This window comes from Falco naumanni, chromosome 1 (genome assembly GCF_017639655.2).
Source record: "Falco naumanni isolate bFalNau1 chromosome 1, bFalNau1.pat, whole genome shotgun sequence".
Taxonomy (NCBI): Eukaryota; Metazoa; Chordata; class Aves; order Falconiformes; family Falconidae; genus Falco; species Falco naumanni.
In genome coordinates this window covers 106,347,131-106,361,659 of record NC_054054.1, presented here as the reverse complement: position 1 = coordinate 106,361,659, position 14,529 = coordinate 106,347,131, and the positions used below count along the sequence as shown (strand labels likewise).

General features: G+C 55.8%; 2 protein-coding genes across 4 annotated transcripts; one reads left to right on the top strand and one right to left on the bottom strand.

The window, feature by feature from the left end:
* Window positions 1–283: 283 nt before the first annotated feature.
* PHKG1 (phosphorylase kinase catalytic subunit gamma 1) lies at window positions 284–8,295 on the top strand. The gene is made up of 10 exons (XM_040614880.1): window positions 284–464; window positions 3,074–3,207; window positions 3,489–3,664; window positions 3,974–4,028; window positions 4,647–4,712; window positions 4,904–5,067; window positions 5,655–5,745; window positions 6,611–6,764; window positions 6,849–6,974; window positions 7,981–8,295. The coding sequence occupies exons 2-10, from the start codon at window positions 3,125–3,127 to the stop codon at window positions 8,230–8,232; spliced, it is 1,167 nt and encodes a 388-aa protein (XP_040470814.1). The 5' UTR covers window positions 284–464; window positions 3,074–3,124; the 3' UTR covers window positions 8,233–8,295.
* Window positions 8,296–9,074: 779 nt separating this feature from the next.
* Window positions 9,075–14,305, bottom strand: SUMF2 (sulfatase modifying factor 2). 3 transcript variants are annotated; one of them, XM_040614899.1, is made up of 9 exons: window positions 14,163–14,305; window positions 13,279–13,435; window positions 12,443–12,557; window positions 11,804–11,848; window positions 11,445–11,595; window positions 10,859–10,914; window positions 10,357–10,441; window positions 9,662–9,827; window positions 9,075–9,291 (listed from the first exon to the last, which is right to left on the bottom strand). In XM_040614899.1, exons 1-9 carry the CDS (start codon window positions 14,245–14,247, stop codon window positions 9,186–9,188), a joined length of 966 nt encoding a protein of 321 aa, XP_040470833.1. In that variant the 5' UTR covers window positions 14,248–14,305; the 3' UTR covers window positions 9,075–9,185. The 3 variants fall into 3 exon arrangements, with proteins under 3 accessions (XP_040470833.1, XP_040470826.1, XP_040470837.1); XM_040614892.1 differs by lacking the exon at window positions 14,163–14,305 and adding an exon at window positions 13,990–14,107; XM_040614903.1 differs by lacking the exons at window positions 12,443–12,557; window positions 14,163–14,305 and adding an exon at window positions 13,990–14,107 and having other exon boundaries at window positions 11,804–11,906.
* Between the last annotated feature and the right edge of the window lie 224 nt (window positions 14,306–14,529).

The window sequence follows — 14,529 nt, the reverse complement described above, 5'->3', positions numbered from 1 at the left end:
ACAGCGCAAGCGGCTTCGCTTTGGCTGGCGAGGCTCAGTCTGGGCTGCGGAAAGCCAGAACCGCGGTGCGGGCCGGGGCCGCGGCCCCCCGGGCCGACACGCACTCGCAGCGGCGGCACCCGGGCGGGCGAAGCGGGAGGAGGGACCCGGCCACGGGGGGGTCGGGACGAGCCCCCCCCGGCGCGCCGGCCGCCCCGCGCAGGGAAGGGTTAACGGCGGCGGAGGAAGTGTCGCCCCCCCCCCGCCCGGCCGCGCGGCTCTTCCGCTCCCCAGCGCGGCCGCCGGCGGCTCCCGTGGCCGGCCCTGCCCGGGGCGGGGGCGCGGGCCCCCCCCCACCGCAGCGACCCCGCCGCCCGCCCGCCGCGGCTGCCAGCTCGCGTCGCGCTTTATTTTAGTCCGGGCAGCCGCGGCGGCAGCTGGCAGCGCCCAGGCCTCGGCCCCAGGACGCGGCGCCCCGCAGCCAGGTGAGGCCCCGGCGCTGGCGGGGCCCGGCCCGGGCGGGCGGCGCCTGAGGGGCGGGCGGCGCTGAGGGGTGGGCACTGCCGGGCACCTCGCACCCCCCGGCCCCGGCCCAGCGCCCCGGGGGCTCCGCGGGGGGACGGGGGGGCTTCGCCGGGGCTGCGGCGGGGCCGGGGGCGGTGGGGGTGTTGGCGGCGGCGCCCCCGCGCTGGCCTGAGCGCCGAGCGGCTGGAGCCGGCGGGACGGACCCGGGGACCGTTTGCGCGTTGTTGGGCAGTTACCGAGGGAGACCCCCCGCACGCTGCGGGGCCCGGCCTTCTCGCTGCTGCTGCTCTGCCTCAGGACAGAGCCCCCGGCCCCCTTCCCCCTTCCCCCCCTCACCCTCCTTCCCCCGACCCCCTTCCCTCCCCCCACTGCCTTTACCCGACCTCTTTCCTCCCCCCTCTTTCTCCCGACGCCCTTTCCCCCTTCTCCTGACCCCTCTTCACCCCCCACCCCGTTTCCTCCGCCTCCCCTCCCCCTCCGCCCCCCCTTCCCCCCACCCCGTTTCCCCTGAACCCTCCTCCCCCCCTTTCCTCCCCCCACACACACCCCCGACCCCCCTTCTCCCCCCCTTCTCCCCCCCTTTCCCCCCCCACCCCATTTCCCCCCAAACCCCCCTTTCCCCTCTTTGCCCCCACCCCGTTTCCCCCCAAACCCTTCTTCCCCCCCAACCCCCCCTTTTCCCCCCTTTCACCCCCCTTGCCCCCTTTTCCCCCCGACCCCCTTCCCCCCCTCGCCCCCTTTCCCCCCCTTTCCCCCCCACGGAGCCCATACAGCTCTGATAACAAATCCGGTCAGTGCCCTCGGCTGCTTGCGCAGTGCTGGGATGGGTTCAGCCAGCTCCTGGGCTCTTTGCTCCCAGAAGTGGGCACACAGGCCCCCGGCTCCTCCTGGGGATGCTCCATGGCCTCCAGCCCTTCCCTGCAACACCAGCCCCCAGGACTTTGATTTAAAGAAAAAAAACCCTAACAAACCCAGAAAAAAAAAATAATCAAAGTTGCCGGTTCTTCCCCACCTTGGAATTATTTTCCCTACTACCTGATCCTGCTTCTCATTTATAACTTCAGCCCTGCCTTGGTTTGGCATAGTTTCCAACAGCTGAAGTTTTATAAATTAAATTAAATTAAACTCATGGCTGTTTGGAGATGCTCCAGCCCTTGTTAGACATCCCTCCCAGCAGCAGGCAGGCAGGCACCAGAAATATGGCACGAGTGCTCATAACCAGATCAGGGGAGATGCGCATTGATAATAAGATTTAAAACGCACACAGAGATGCCAGCCTGCCTGGCAGAGCAATTGCCACCTTGGAGAGAAGGGCAAAGGCAAACCACAGTATCGGGGCTCTCCTGCCCACCTACTGTCCCTCTCCAGCAACAAACTGTCACCCCAAAGTGACAATTTTGCTGCCCAATCTTTTAAGAGCTGCTTTCCATGGTAACTGCTTGGTCTCTCTGTATGTTTGCGGAGCAGCTGGACCTGCAGAATCAAGATTTCAGCAACGCCGGGCATGGGAACTAGCTGAGGATGTCCCGTTTGCAGGGCTCACAGGGAAACGCTGGGGAAAATTAGGGTTCAGGAGTACTAATTATTCCCACACACCCCCTTTCAAAATACCATCACGCTGCTCCTCTTCCAGCAGTGGCAGCACATGCCAAGAAAACCCAAACCAACAAACACCCTTCAGGAGTTCTGGAGGCTGCTGGCAGCTGTACCCGTGTGGCCAAGGAAGCTCGCTCAGCTGTTGTCCTGAGGCTGGCTCTGCCCTGGCTGACCCCACAGCACCGGCTGTCCCCAGGCACCCGGCTCCCTGCCTGCACCCTGACCTGCCAAGCCCCCCGCACCGCTTGTTTTCCCATCTTAGTGCTTCTCCTTTTCCTTTTTTTCCTCCTATCCTCAGCCAAACTGTTCCAGACAACTTTGTTGTCTTAAAAATAATCAGGAAAAAAAGCAGAAGAGGAGGAAAAAAAAAGGCAAGGCAGGTTTCAGTGCTTTGGAGGGGCCGTTGGGTGGTGGTGGCGTGGGGCGATGTTTCTGGAGGGTGCTCCTACCTTTGGCCATGCTGTGCCAGCATCGCCTTGCTGCTGTGTGCCTTCGTGAGCTTAGGGTGCAGCTCAGCCACTGCCCCCCCGCCCCCAGTGCTCTCCCTGACCGAGCCCTCCCAGCGGCGTCTCAAAAAAATTAATTCAGTTGCTTTCCCAAGTGGGAAGAACCAGGAGAAGGTGACGTAGCCCTCAGCACAGGGTAGGAGCTGGAGGATGATGCCCTGTGTGCTGGATGTGGGTGCTCTGCAGGAAGGGACGAGGTTTTGAGGCGCTGCGGTGCTTCCCAAAGCCTTGGCCCCAGCCAGCTTGCTTCTGCTCCCGGGGCTACAGGGCATCCAGTGGGATGTCTGCTGTTCTCAAGGGGATCTCCACAGGGTCCTGAGGGCAAAGCTTTGCTTTTCCAACCAGCACAATAGCCCCTTTGATGTGCGGTCCAGGATCCTCCTCCTCAATGTTTTCTCCTCTGGAAGGGACTGAGGGTCCCTGCCCCGGCTGCAGCGAGCGCCCATACTCGCTTTTTCTTCTTGCAGCCCCTTTCTGCCAGCAGACAAGCCCAGGGTGCTGCCAGATAGGAGCCAGAGATGACCAAGGAAGACGACCTACCAGACTGGAACTCATCCAAGGAGTTTTATGAAAAATATGAGCCTAAGGAGGTTTTGGGCAGGTAAAGCTTGTTTGTAACAAACTGTGATTTCACGTACTCCAGTACCCGATAGGAACAGTGTCCCCGGGAAACTGATATGACCAGGGCCCATAGCAGCATGGGGTTAAAAATAGCATGGAGCAGCACTTTGCATCAGCTCAAAATCTTCTCTCCTAAACCAACAGCCAGACCCACTGGTGCATGAAAACACCAGCCAGCCCAGGTGCTGATGGCATGGCTGTGAAGGTGGGCTGGGTGGGGGGACATGGCGAGTCCCACCTTGTCTGTGTTGTCCCTGGCAGGGGGGTGAGCAGCGTCGTCCGTCGGTGCATTCACAAAACCACCCAGCAAGAGTATGCCGTGAAGATTATCGACATCACGGCAGGTAACATATCCCCCAAGGAGGTGCAGGAACTGCGAGAAGCCACCACTAAAGAGATTGACATTCTCCGGAAAGTATCAGGCCACCCCAACGTCAGTAAGTCAGGCTCTTGAGCATCAGGGCATTTTCTGCTCCATTTATTCTTCTGGGTGTCCCCAGGAAGGGGTTTTGGGGTGAAATCCCTGGAGGATCAGCTCTCCGATGGTCCTAATGTGGCACAGGGCACCTGCTTGGAGCATCATTTGCTCTACCTCCATGCACATGCCAGCAGTGCCCAGGTGTCACCCAACCAAACACTGGTGAAGATCAACTCCTCATTAATGCAATTAGATCAGCAATTTTTGGCCCATGAATAGACAGGAACATGCTATATGCTGTGCTCACAGCCCCCGTGTTTTATTGCAGTCCAGCTGAAGGACAGCTATGAATCCAGCACCTTCTTCTTCTTGGTGTTTGACCTGTAAGTACCAGCTTGTCCATCACCCCAGCATCATCTCCCCAAGCCCGTTCCCTGCCCTGCAGATGGCCACCCACCACTCACCCCAGCTTTTTATGGCTCAGACAGGGCCAAGTAGGGGGACAACCAGCTCTTGCTTAAGGTAGAAACAAGCCTGGATTGCTGCGAGCCAGCTCGTCGCAGCCTTGCTGCCAGCAGCGTTTCCCCTCCGTCAGCGGCTCAGCACTGCTCAGGTTTCCCTTTAACCTTTGGTGGGAGCCATCCTGCGTCCCTGCGGGTTATTTATATGCTCGGCAGGACCAGGGTGTGCATGACGCCATGACTGCTGACGCTGGGGCAGCACGATGGTATCAGCAGAGGGGGATGGCATCAGGAGAGCCCTGTCCCATCTGAAACATGCTCTCTCTGGGGACAGCCTTTCCTCCTCTCACCTGGTATTTTGCAGCAATACGTAGGCATTTTTTACCCCTTATTATTAAAAACTTGGCTTATTATTTTGAGCAATGGGTGCCCTGGGCTGTTAAGAGGCAGCAACCCTGGGCAGTCCTCCCCAGGGGCTTGGGGCTGGTTTGCTGTTGCAGCTCAGTGGCTGCCTGCCTCTGTTTTTCCTCCCACATGCAGGATGAAGAGAGGGGAGCTCTTTGACTACCTCACCGAGAAAGTCACTTTGAGCGAGAAGGAAACCAGGTAAGGCCAGATGCAGATGGTTGAAAAAAATCACCTTGCAAAAGCAGTGTGGGTTCAAAGGACGTCCTTGCAGCCAGCATGGCACTCATGGGAAAAATAGCAGCCTGAGCTGCGTGGTCCCTGTCCCCATCCCCGGGACTGTGGTGCCAGTGGGCATTCGGGCTAGGAGTGATGCTGTCACCCATCCCCAGGAAAATCATGCGTGCGCTGCTGGAAGTGATCGAGTACCTCCACTCCATCAACATTGTCCACCGAGACCTGAAGCCAGAGAACATCCTCCTGGATGACGACATGAACATTAAGCTGACAGATTTTGGCTTCTCCTGCCAGCTGCATGAGAACGAGAAGCTCAAAGGTAGGAGGATGGCAAGGCGAGGGTGATGCTGGGCTGGCCTGTGGTCACCCCATTGCTGCAGCGTGCACGGCGATCGGCAGACTCTCCAACCCCACCGTCTCCTTGGGGCTGGTCTGGCTGCTGTGGGTGCAGATCGGTGCCTGTCGGCTTGGGGTGCCCTCCGGCTCACACACAAGCCCAACCCTGCCTGTGCACAGCCTCCACACCACGCTCCTTGCCACAGAGAAGTTGCTTCCCATTAGGGAAACCATCCTATTCTTTCCACTTTTTTTTTCCTCCGGTTGATCCTCATCACCCCGTCCATTCACTGACAAACACTGAGGGTTTTTCCCAACTCCTACCCTGCCAAGAGCCACGGGCATCCCCTCCCACCAGCATGCGCATCGCTATCTTCACTCCCTTTTTAGCCACTATAATTCACCAAGGAAGGTCACCAGCGAGATGCACGCAAGTTGCAGTTACTCCCTGCAGGCACCAGCACTGCAAAGAGATCCAGGTCCCCCCTCACCGACTGCTTGAGGGGAAGGGCAGGGACGGCGCAAGTCCTCTAGGGTGGCTCAGGGGGATGCTTTGCCCTGTCTTTGCAGAGATCTGCGGCACGCCTGGCTACCTGGCCCCCGAGATCCTGCAGTGCTCCATGGATGATGAGCACCAAGGCTACGGGAAGGAGGTCGACATGTGAGTGTGACACCTGCCTTCCCACCTTGTCCCTCAGGCTGCTCCCAAAACACGCAGTTTGAGCACACACAGAGCTGTGCGTATGGGGGGACCCACTTGAGTGTTTGAAAGGAATTAAATGACCAAACACACATTGGAAAAGTCCAGCCACTGCTCCCCCAGAGAAGGTGCCAGGAAGGAATTTTATTGCTGAAAAACAACCTCAGGGGCTGGGAGGGGCTGTCCTGGTGACCTGGGGGCTCTGGCACAGAGCTGGGGGAAAAGCAGCCTAGGGACAGCCCTGCTTCCCTGCTTTGCCCTGTCTGGGAGGGGGGAAAGCAACACTTTCTGTTTGTAAAAATCAGCTCCGAGACAGAGGTTTTTAAATGTACTCAGTAGTAAGACATGAACCCAAGGCAGCCCGGAGAGAGCAGCCAGCTCAGGAAAGCCTGTCAGAACCCTGCAGGGACTTTGCCACCATCTCTGGTGGCTTCAGGCTCAGGTCTGAAGCTGAGACAGTCCCAGAACACCCACCCTCACTGGCACCACCGTATCCCACCCTCCCCTAAAAAAGCCCAAGAAAAACAAGAAAAGGCAAATACCTCCAACTCACAGCTCCTTCCTGCAGCACCCCAGGGAGCAGCTCTGCATCAGCTCAACCCAAAACCACCAACCCCAGCCCTTGCTCCTCATTATCCATCAGGGCTCTCCCTCATCAGACACCCTGTAGGGCAGTTTCCTCCTGGTTTTCCAGGGAGGCAAAGCCACGTGTAGGCCAGTAAGTCGCGGTCTAGGGGAGGCATCCAGCCACCCCTGGGGTGCAGATCCAGCCGGGTGCCTGCCGGGTGCCAGCTGGGGCTGGAGAGTGTGGCTGGGCTGCCCGCAGGTGGAGCACCGGGGTGATCATGTACACCCTGCTGGCCGGCTCGCCGCCCTTCTGGCACCGCAAGCAGATGCTGATGCTACGGATGATCATGAATGGGGATTACCAATTCGGTTCCCCAGAGTGGGATGACCGCTCGGACACCGTCAAGGATTTGGTAGGTGCTTAGGGATGGGGGAAAGCTGGGAAGGGGTTTGCAGACACCTGGGATACCCCAGGTTGAGCTGGCGCCCTCCTGCAGATCTCCCGGTTTCTGGTGGTGGACCCACGGCAGCGGTACACAGCTGGCGAGGCGCTGGCCCACCCCTTCTTCCAGCAGTACGATGTGGAGGAGGTCCGGCACTTCAGCCCCTTCCGGAAATTCAAGGTGAGGTTTGTGTGGAGTGTCTCAGCGCCCCAACCGTGAGCCTGGGAGCCGAGCGGTGGGATGGGTTTCCCATTGGAGCTGAGAGAAACTGGGTGTTTAGCAAGGCTGATGGACCTGGGCTTCGGCAGGATGCGGCAGCCTGGGTAGAGATCCTTCTCTGAGTGCCGTTGTGCTTACTTTCTGGTACTTCCCAAGGGCTTTTTCACTGAAGGGAATTAAATAAGGGAAAAACCTGCCTCCCACCCCACTAAAAAAAAATTAAGACTTGAGGTGGTTCTGTCAGAAGAGAAGGCTCCGGGGAGACCTTACAGCAGCCTGCCAGTACCTAAAGGGGCTGACAAGAAAATGAGAGGGGCTTTTTACAAGGGCATGCAGGCATAGGACAAGGGGTGATGGCTTTAAGCTGACAGAGGGCAGATTTAGATTAGATATTAGGAAGAAGTTCTTGACTGTAAGGGTGGCGAGGCGCTGGCACAGGTTGCTCAGAGCAGCTGTGGGTGCCCCATCCCTGGAATTGTTCGGGGCCAGGCTGAATGGGGCTGGGAGCAGCCCAGGTTGGTGGAAGGTGTCCCTTGCCTGTGGCAGGGGTTTGTGACTAGGTGGTCCTTAATGTCCTTTCCAACCCAAATCCTTCTGTGATTTTATGAAAAAAGAAAAAGATCACTTCTAAGGGGAAATCAATGAGGTTAACATCACATGGATGCATCAGATGATGCAAAAGTTGATGGAGGAATCCTTTCCCTTCCCTATAGCCAGTTGTTAGGGCAGCACAGAGAGACCCCAAGTGGCATTAGGTGACACATTTAGGACTGACCCGCAGTTTTGATGTTAAGGGCACACTTGGAAAAGGCTCATACTGCTCACACGGGACTAAATACCCATGCCAGTAGCCGGGCTGCCTCCTGACTCCTCCACCCCGACAGCAGCTGCGTGGGGTGCGTTGGGGCTGATCTGGTCCCACTGTAGCACTGGCCACGAATTCCAGCCTGTTCCCCTCGTGCCGCAGGTGATCTGCCTGACCGTCCTGGCATCCGTCCGGATTTACTACCAGTACCGGCTGGCCAAGTCTGTCACCAGGGAGCTGGTGGTGCGAGACCCGTATGCCCTGAAGCCTGTCCGCAAGCTGATCGATGCCTGTGCCTTCAGGACCTACCGGCACTGGGTGAAGAAGGGGGAGGCGCAGAATAGAGCTGCCCTCTTCGAGAACACCTGCAAGGCTATTTTGCTGACCCTGGCAGCAGAGGAAGGGCTGTTTTGATCACTGCTGCGTAAGCTGATGAGTTTTCTCAGATTTAAGGCGAGTAAAATCTTTGAAAACCTACTGGTGATTTTTCTTTTCTTTCACTGGCCTTAGGTCAGGTGCAAACACAAACCCAGCAGACAGTTGTGATTTGCCCCGCTGCAAGGGAGTGGTTGGCAGAAGCCACCTCGCAACAGCTGCAGCTCCCGACAGGGAAGGCTCCAACCCGGGTGAGCCCAGCACCAGAGCGGGACCCTTTGGGGCAGTCACTGGTGGAGGAGGGATGAGCAGTACCCAGAGCAAAGTCCTCACCCACCCCTTTGCTTGGGGCTGCTGCTCCAGTCAGGTTTTGGTGGCAGAGCTCATGCCCAGCTGGTTTGTAGGGCCTTTGTGCTGGTTGCAACACCTGGGAGAGGCGGGTCACTGTTAGTGTCACATATGCACTTGGAAAAGAGCACACACATCATTTTGCCACTGCTCAAGGGTCGGTAAAGGGGCCTTGTTTCACTTCTGGGAAGGCTCAGCAGGTGGTACAAAGCTGGGACTTCCTGAGGAGATGGGGACCGATGTACAAGTCCCCCTTATAGGGACGTGCCCCCAGCATTTCCCCCCAGGCAGCTGCCCCTCATGGCAGCCCCATGCCGGCACTCATGGGGGGGCTGTGGGTGTTTGCTGCCTTTGGCTGGGGCTGGGGTCAGAGCAGCTCTGGCCCGGTGCCACACTCACCCCTCTGCTTATTTAAAATGGACACAAAAGGAGAGCTGTAGTATCTACCGCATCAAAAGGACATTAAAGACACCCCACCCTGCCTGCCATTCCCAATCGCTGCTCCTGCCCACATGCCCTAGCACGGAAAGGAGTTTTAGCTGAAAGTATTTTAATTTAAAAAACTGTCTGGCTTTAATGACAGTGACTGCTGGGGGTTCATCTCCACAGGAGAAAATGCCTTCAGGTCCTCTCACGTGAGCTGCTCACAGCTCGGGTTTGGTCCGGCTTTTTTTGGCTGTGGCAGGCGGGATGTCGACAGCGCAGCGGAAGCTGAGGTTGTCAGACGCCGAGTCTGGCGTGTTCCCCATTCTCACAGGGGAGGAGGGGGGAAAAAAAAAAAAAAAGACCGAAAATTAGTGATCCTTCCTAGTTAACGCTGACATCCTTTAATGTAACCCTCTATAACAGACAAGAAATGCCTTCCACTTCCCTTGAATACCTTCAAGAAAAGCATTTAATTCTAAATACTTGGTGGAAAATATACGATTTGAGAAGCAATTTGGAACGTATTTGTATCAGGAAGATTTTTAGCAGTACGTGTAGTATGTTTTCCAAACTGCTTCTCAGAAAAATCGAGTAGGAACAAACCAATGTCTTTTAATTTTAAAACCCCCTTCCAAATAAACCCAAGGCAGAAGAAAACACTGCGAAAGAGCGCCTGGGCATTGCCCAGACCTACCTGGTTGTAACACAAGCTTTATGATTTGCAGACCCGTCTGCAGTGTCAATCCACGAGGCACCTCTCAGGACCTGCATGTTCTGAGCGCGCTGCCTTGATGACAGCCCCGGAGTCAGGTACTCCGATGCGGTCCACTCCCAGGTGTTGCCCAGCAGGTCGTAGAGCCCTGAGACACACATGGGTTTGCATCAGGATTGAAAGAGCACATTTACAAGGGCTGCAAAAGCACTTTGGTGTGTGGGAGGGGGCACAACGCTCAAAGCACTGCTGTAAGAGCATGGTTTAATGGTGAGACTGGGAACCAGAAGCTCTTCACTGTATTTCCAACTGAGCCCAGTTTACAAGTGGACCTTTTAACACACCTCATCGTTTCCCACCTGCATGAGGGCATGGCATCCGCTGCCCTCAAAACAATATGCTCGGGATTGTCGGGTAAATCACACTGAAGTGCAAGATAACCGACTTCTGATTCAGAGCAGGGGGTGGTTTGGTGCATCGAAGCGCACCAGGTGCACGTCAGGCAACTTCAGTAACAACCACCAATGCTTTTGCCGGGCTCAGTTACCGTATCGAGATGCTGACGTGATCCCACATCATATCTGAAACGCTGCCACAGCTGCAGGATTTTATAATTAGTGTTAATTTAGGAATGCGATGCCATCCCCCAAACCAGGGTGGGGATGCCTGCTCCGTACCATAGCTGTTCTGAGGAGGGAACGCTGCCACTGGCGAGACACCGTGATAACCGTCTTCAGCTGTGTCAACCCTTGGGAAATTGCCCTGTGAGAAGAAAGATGACTCTGAGCAAAGGGTCACCATGGAGATGACATGAAGTCCTGCTCTTCACAGGACTGTGTTACACCCAAATAATGGAAATAACTCTCCACTGCAAATTAACTATGCAGCCCTTCTGGCCGAGGGAGGAGATCAACCATCTACAGTTCTTCCCAAACTCCCTTTCCAAACACATTTACATGTGAATTTTTGGTTACGTATGAATTCTTGGAAGCACTGAAATCCTGGTTTCCGTGGGAAGCTGGGCTGAGGCTGCTCCCTCTAAGGGTGCAGAATTTTGGTACCCTGCGTTGCTTCCCAGGACCACGCCGCCTGCTTGGGCAGCCAGGCACACTCTGTGGTCAAGTTAAACAGCGCCCTCAGAAGAGCTCAGTGTAAATGGGATGACTTTTAGGATCTTACCTGCCACAGATTTGTACGGTTTGCCTGAAACTTGTTTCCCCAGGGATACATCCTTTCTGCCAAGGAGAAAAAACCACTCGTTACCCCCATGTCACTCCAGCCTCTGCACTTGTGTATTTTTAACCAGGCTTTTATGACTGTCCTTTTCTGCTCAGCTCGGGACACAGAGAGGGTTATATGAATGAGGCTTGTCGGTCTAATCCCTACGGACACTGCCAAGGAGGAGAGGAGAGAAGGGAATTGGCAACAGCTTCCCTTCACAAACCATCGGTCAGGCCAGGGAGTCCTGCAGTGATCCCATCAGCTGCTTTATGCCACCATCAATGTGTGGGTCACTCCTTGCCCCAAACCCAAGAAATGATGTTTTTAGCTGGCAGAAATGCTTTGCTTAGGAGGACACATTAAGACCACAGATAAGCCACTCCTTCCTAAATTATGATTATTAATACAACTCCCAGGCCAAAAAAGTGGTTCAGCCCCCCAGATTAACCTCTGAAAACAGCGCTGGATGGAAGTTTGGATCTGGTAGAACTAACGTTACTCAATGCCTTGGTTTGGAAAAAAGGTCAGAGCTTGTGGTACATACGCTCCAGTCCTCCCCTGGCAGCAAACTCCCACTCCTCCTCCGCCAGGAGCCTCTTCCCTTTCCAGGCGCAGAACGCCCGTGCGTCATTCCAGCTGACGTGCAGCACGGGGTAATCCAGCCTGTCCTTTATGGTGGAGCCAGGACCTGCAGGCTGGAAAGAATTGCATCAAACAGACTGTAATTGATTTTATAAACTTTTCAATTAAAAAGGGAGTAAAGGATAGAACCGACCAAGGCAGGGAATGTACAGCGATCAGGGATGCTATTTTTTTCCCCATTTTTGGTTGATCAGGCTCAGCACACACTAATGTGCATGCTGCCAGCATGGAGAGGACTCGCCACATCGGGTTTTTACTCACCTGTCGCCAAAAAGCCTTCTCAATGGGCAGCCACCAAGGGGCAGACTGGGAAAGAAACGACACCAGATTAAAGCCAAACTGGTGACACCCCTCCAACACCATCCTACAGCAAGCGTGGGTAAAAAAGAGCGCTTGTTAGTCTGGAAATATTAAACGCTGCCATTTGAGCTGGGTTATCATGGGCATTTTGATAGTGCTTTCCAACAGAGCAGAGGCATCTGCTTTTAAAAGTGAAAACAGATCAAGAAGCCCATGCTCTTTAGTTTTTCTATTTTAAGGTTTGATTAATAAAGTACTTTGAAACATACTTTGCTCTCTCCCTGCTCACTGGAGCATCTCGTGAGTCCAGCCTAGCAGTGTTTGGAGAAGATGTAAGCAGAGGAGCACCATAAATCAACCCAGGCTCAACCCTGCTGTTAGTTTCAAAAGCAAAACAACCCAAGACTAAAGAAAACTCACTGAGAATGGCCAGGCTCTGCGCTGAGAGATAGCTGTTACTCAGTGGAAAGCAATACCAGCAAGGATCTCCCCTCCTACTTTTTTTTCTTTAATTAAAACAGAGAGGTCAAACAGGGATGTGATCAGAAATACCATTGCATCATCATCACTGAAACTCATCCCCGTGGGATTTAGATTTACCTCCAGTTTTCGGGTGACTTTTTTTTTCAGCTCTTCAGACACGAAATCCTCAAAGACAAAACTCCAGCCAAACGCTTCGGCTTCTGTTTTGTATTTCTTTTCTCTAACAAACTCCCTGGCATAAATATAACATGCTCAGGCATCTTCAAGAGTCACACCACCAAATATAGCAGTCTGCACACACAACAAGTTCAGAGCATGGCAAAACATAAAAAAACTAAAAAAAACACCCCATGTGGGAGAGTCCCGTCTCCTCCCAGCACAGCTCCAGTCGTAGGTTTAACAGATAAAACTGTCTGATTTGCAACTGTTCACAGATCTAATGTTTTTACGTTACCTATGCAGGTAAACTCACCCTGCGCTCTCATCTACCATGAAATGTGACAATTGCACAGATCAAAAATCCCTTCAAAGCCACTAAAGCCTATGGCTGCCGTTAGTTACACATCCCCAAAACGCAAAAAAATGCCATGTACCAAATAATCTCACCCTGCTTCTGTCCCATTTGTTTCCCCATTGCCTAAGCTGCAGGGGGGAAAGGAGAAAAGGACAGGGGAAAAGGAGAAAAAGGGGAGGGGGGAAAGTAGAAAAAAAAAAGGAGGAAAAAAAAAAAAAGATAAAAAGGGAAAAATTTGCAAGCTATGCTGGTAAATTGCTTCAGCTTGCACCCACAGAGATGATTTATTACTGACAAGCTTTTTTTTTGTTTTAATGAAAGGGCTGGGAGCACCCAAGCGTTGGCTTTCGGGCCACGGGAGCCAGCCCAAGACCCAGCACCCACACTCTGGTGCTCCCCGAGCCCCTGTGAGGCAGCAGTGCCAAACCTCCGCGCTTACCTGAAATCTCTGTTGGTGACAGGGTATTTGTCAACAGCAAATGGCTTCACCGTCACCTCCCTGACGGGCCCCTCTTCATTCCTCTTCTCTGGGGAGCCAGATCCCATCTGAAAGGTCCCGCCTGGCAGCCGCACCATGCTGTCATCCTCCCCAGGTGCTGAAAGGTAAGAAAACTGTGAGGTCTTTCACTGTTGGGTCCGTGTTTTTGTTGGATAACAAGGTTTATAACATCCTGTCACATTTTCAGTGTCTCCCTTGGGAAAAGCAGGGCTCCAGCCAGGCGAGGCAGCACGGCAGCCCCTGCCAGCTGACGGTTTGCTGCAGCTCCAGAGGGGCCCCATGCGGGGAGGAGAAATGGGGATCCTGTGGGAGGGCTAGTGGGTGCTGCCCCATGGGGGCCTCACCCACAGGGGCCTTCACCCATGTAGGTCCATCCACGGGCCCTTCACCCATGCAGGCCTCACCCACGGGGACCTTCACCCATGTAGGCCTCACCCACGAGGGCCTACTCACCCATGTAGGCCCATCCATGGGGACCTTCACCCATGTAGGCCCATCCACGGGGCCCCTCACCTAGGGGGACCTTCACCTAGCGGGGCCCATCACCCACAGGGCCCCTCACCCATGTAGGCACATCCACGGGGGCCTCACCCACGGGCCCTTCACCCATGTAGGCCCATCCACGGGGCCCTACATCCATGTAGGCCTCACCCACGGGGGCCTTCACCCATGTAGGCCCATGCACAGAGGCCTCGCCCACGGGGCCTTCACCCACAGGGGCCTCACCCACCTCACCCACGGGCCCTTCACCCATGTAGGCCCATCCATGGGGCCTTCACCCACAGGGCCCTCACCCACGGGGCCCTCCCCCCCGCAGGCCTCACCCGCTGGGGCCTCCCCCCCGCAGCCCCCCCGCAGCGGTCCGCAGCAGGCCAGCAGCGCCAGCCCCACCACCGCCGCGGCCGCCATGCCAGGGCATGCAGCGCCGCCGGCCTCAGACGGGCCGCTCCCCGCCGGAAGGCGCCGCCCCGACCCGGAAGCAGCTGCGGACGGGCGGAAGCGCTTCCTGCTGCGAGCACCACGCGTGGGCACGGAGGGGCAGCGCCGCTCGCGGGGCTTCAGGGCTAATTAATTAGAGACTTTCGTAGTCCGTGCCCGAGGCGGGGGCCGGGGAAGCCCTTGGTACCCAGGCAGCCCGCGGGGCATTTCCCGGAAACTCCCAGAGGCGCGGGCAGCAGGCGGCACTGCGTT

Coding starts and splice junctions, on each gene's coding strand:
- PHKG1 (XM_040614880.1), top strand. CDS start 3,125: ATGACCAAGGAAGACGACCTACCAGACTGGAACTCATCCAAGGAGTTT. Junction 4,029..4,646: donor TTCTTCTTGGTGTTTGACCT/GTAAGTACCAGC, acceptor TCCCACATGCAG/GATGAAGAGAGGGGAGCTCT. Junction 5,746..6,610: donor TACGGGAAGGAGGTCGACAT/GTGAGTGTGACA, acceptor GGCTGCCCGCAG/GTGGAGCACCGGGGTGATCA.
- SUMF2 (XM_040614892.1), bottom strand. CDS start 14,092: ATGGGTGAAGGGCCCGTGGGTGAGGTGGGTGAGGCCCCTGTGGGTGAA. Junction 12,558..13,278: donor GTCACCAACAGAGATTTCAG/GTAAGCGCGGAG, acceptor TATTTATGCCAG/GGAGTTTGTTAGAGAAAAGA. Junction 11,849..12,442: donor AAGTCACCCGAAAACTGGAG/GTAAATCTAAAT, acceptor TTTCTTTCCCAG/TCTGCCCCTTGGTGGCTGCC.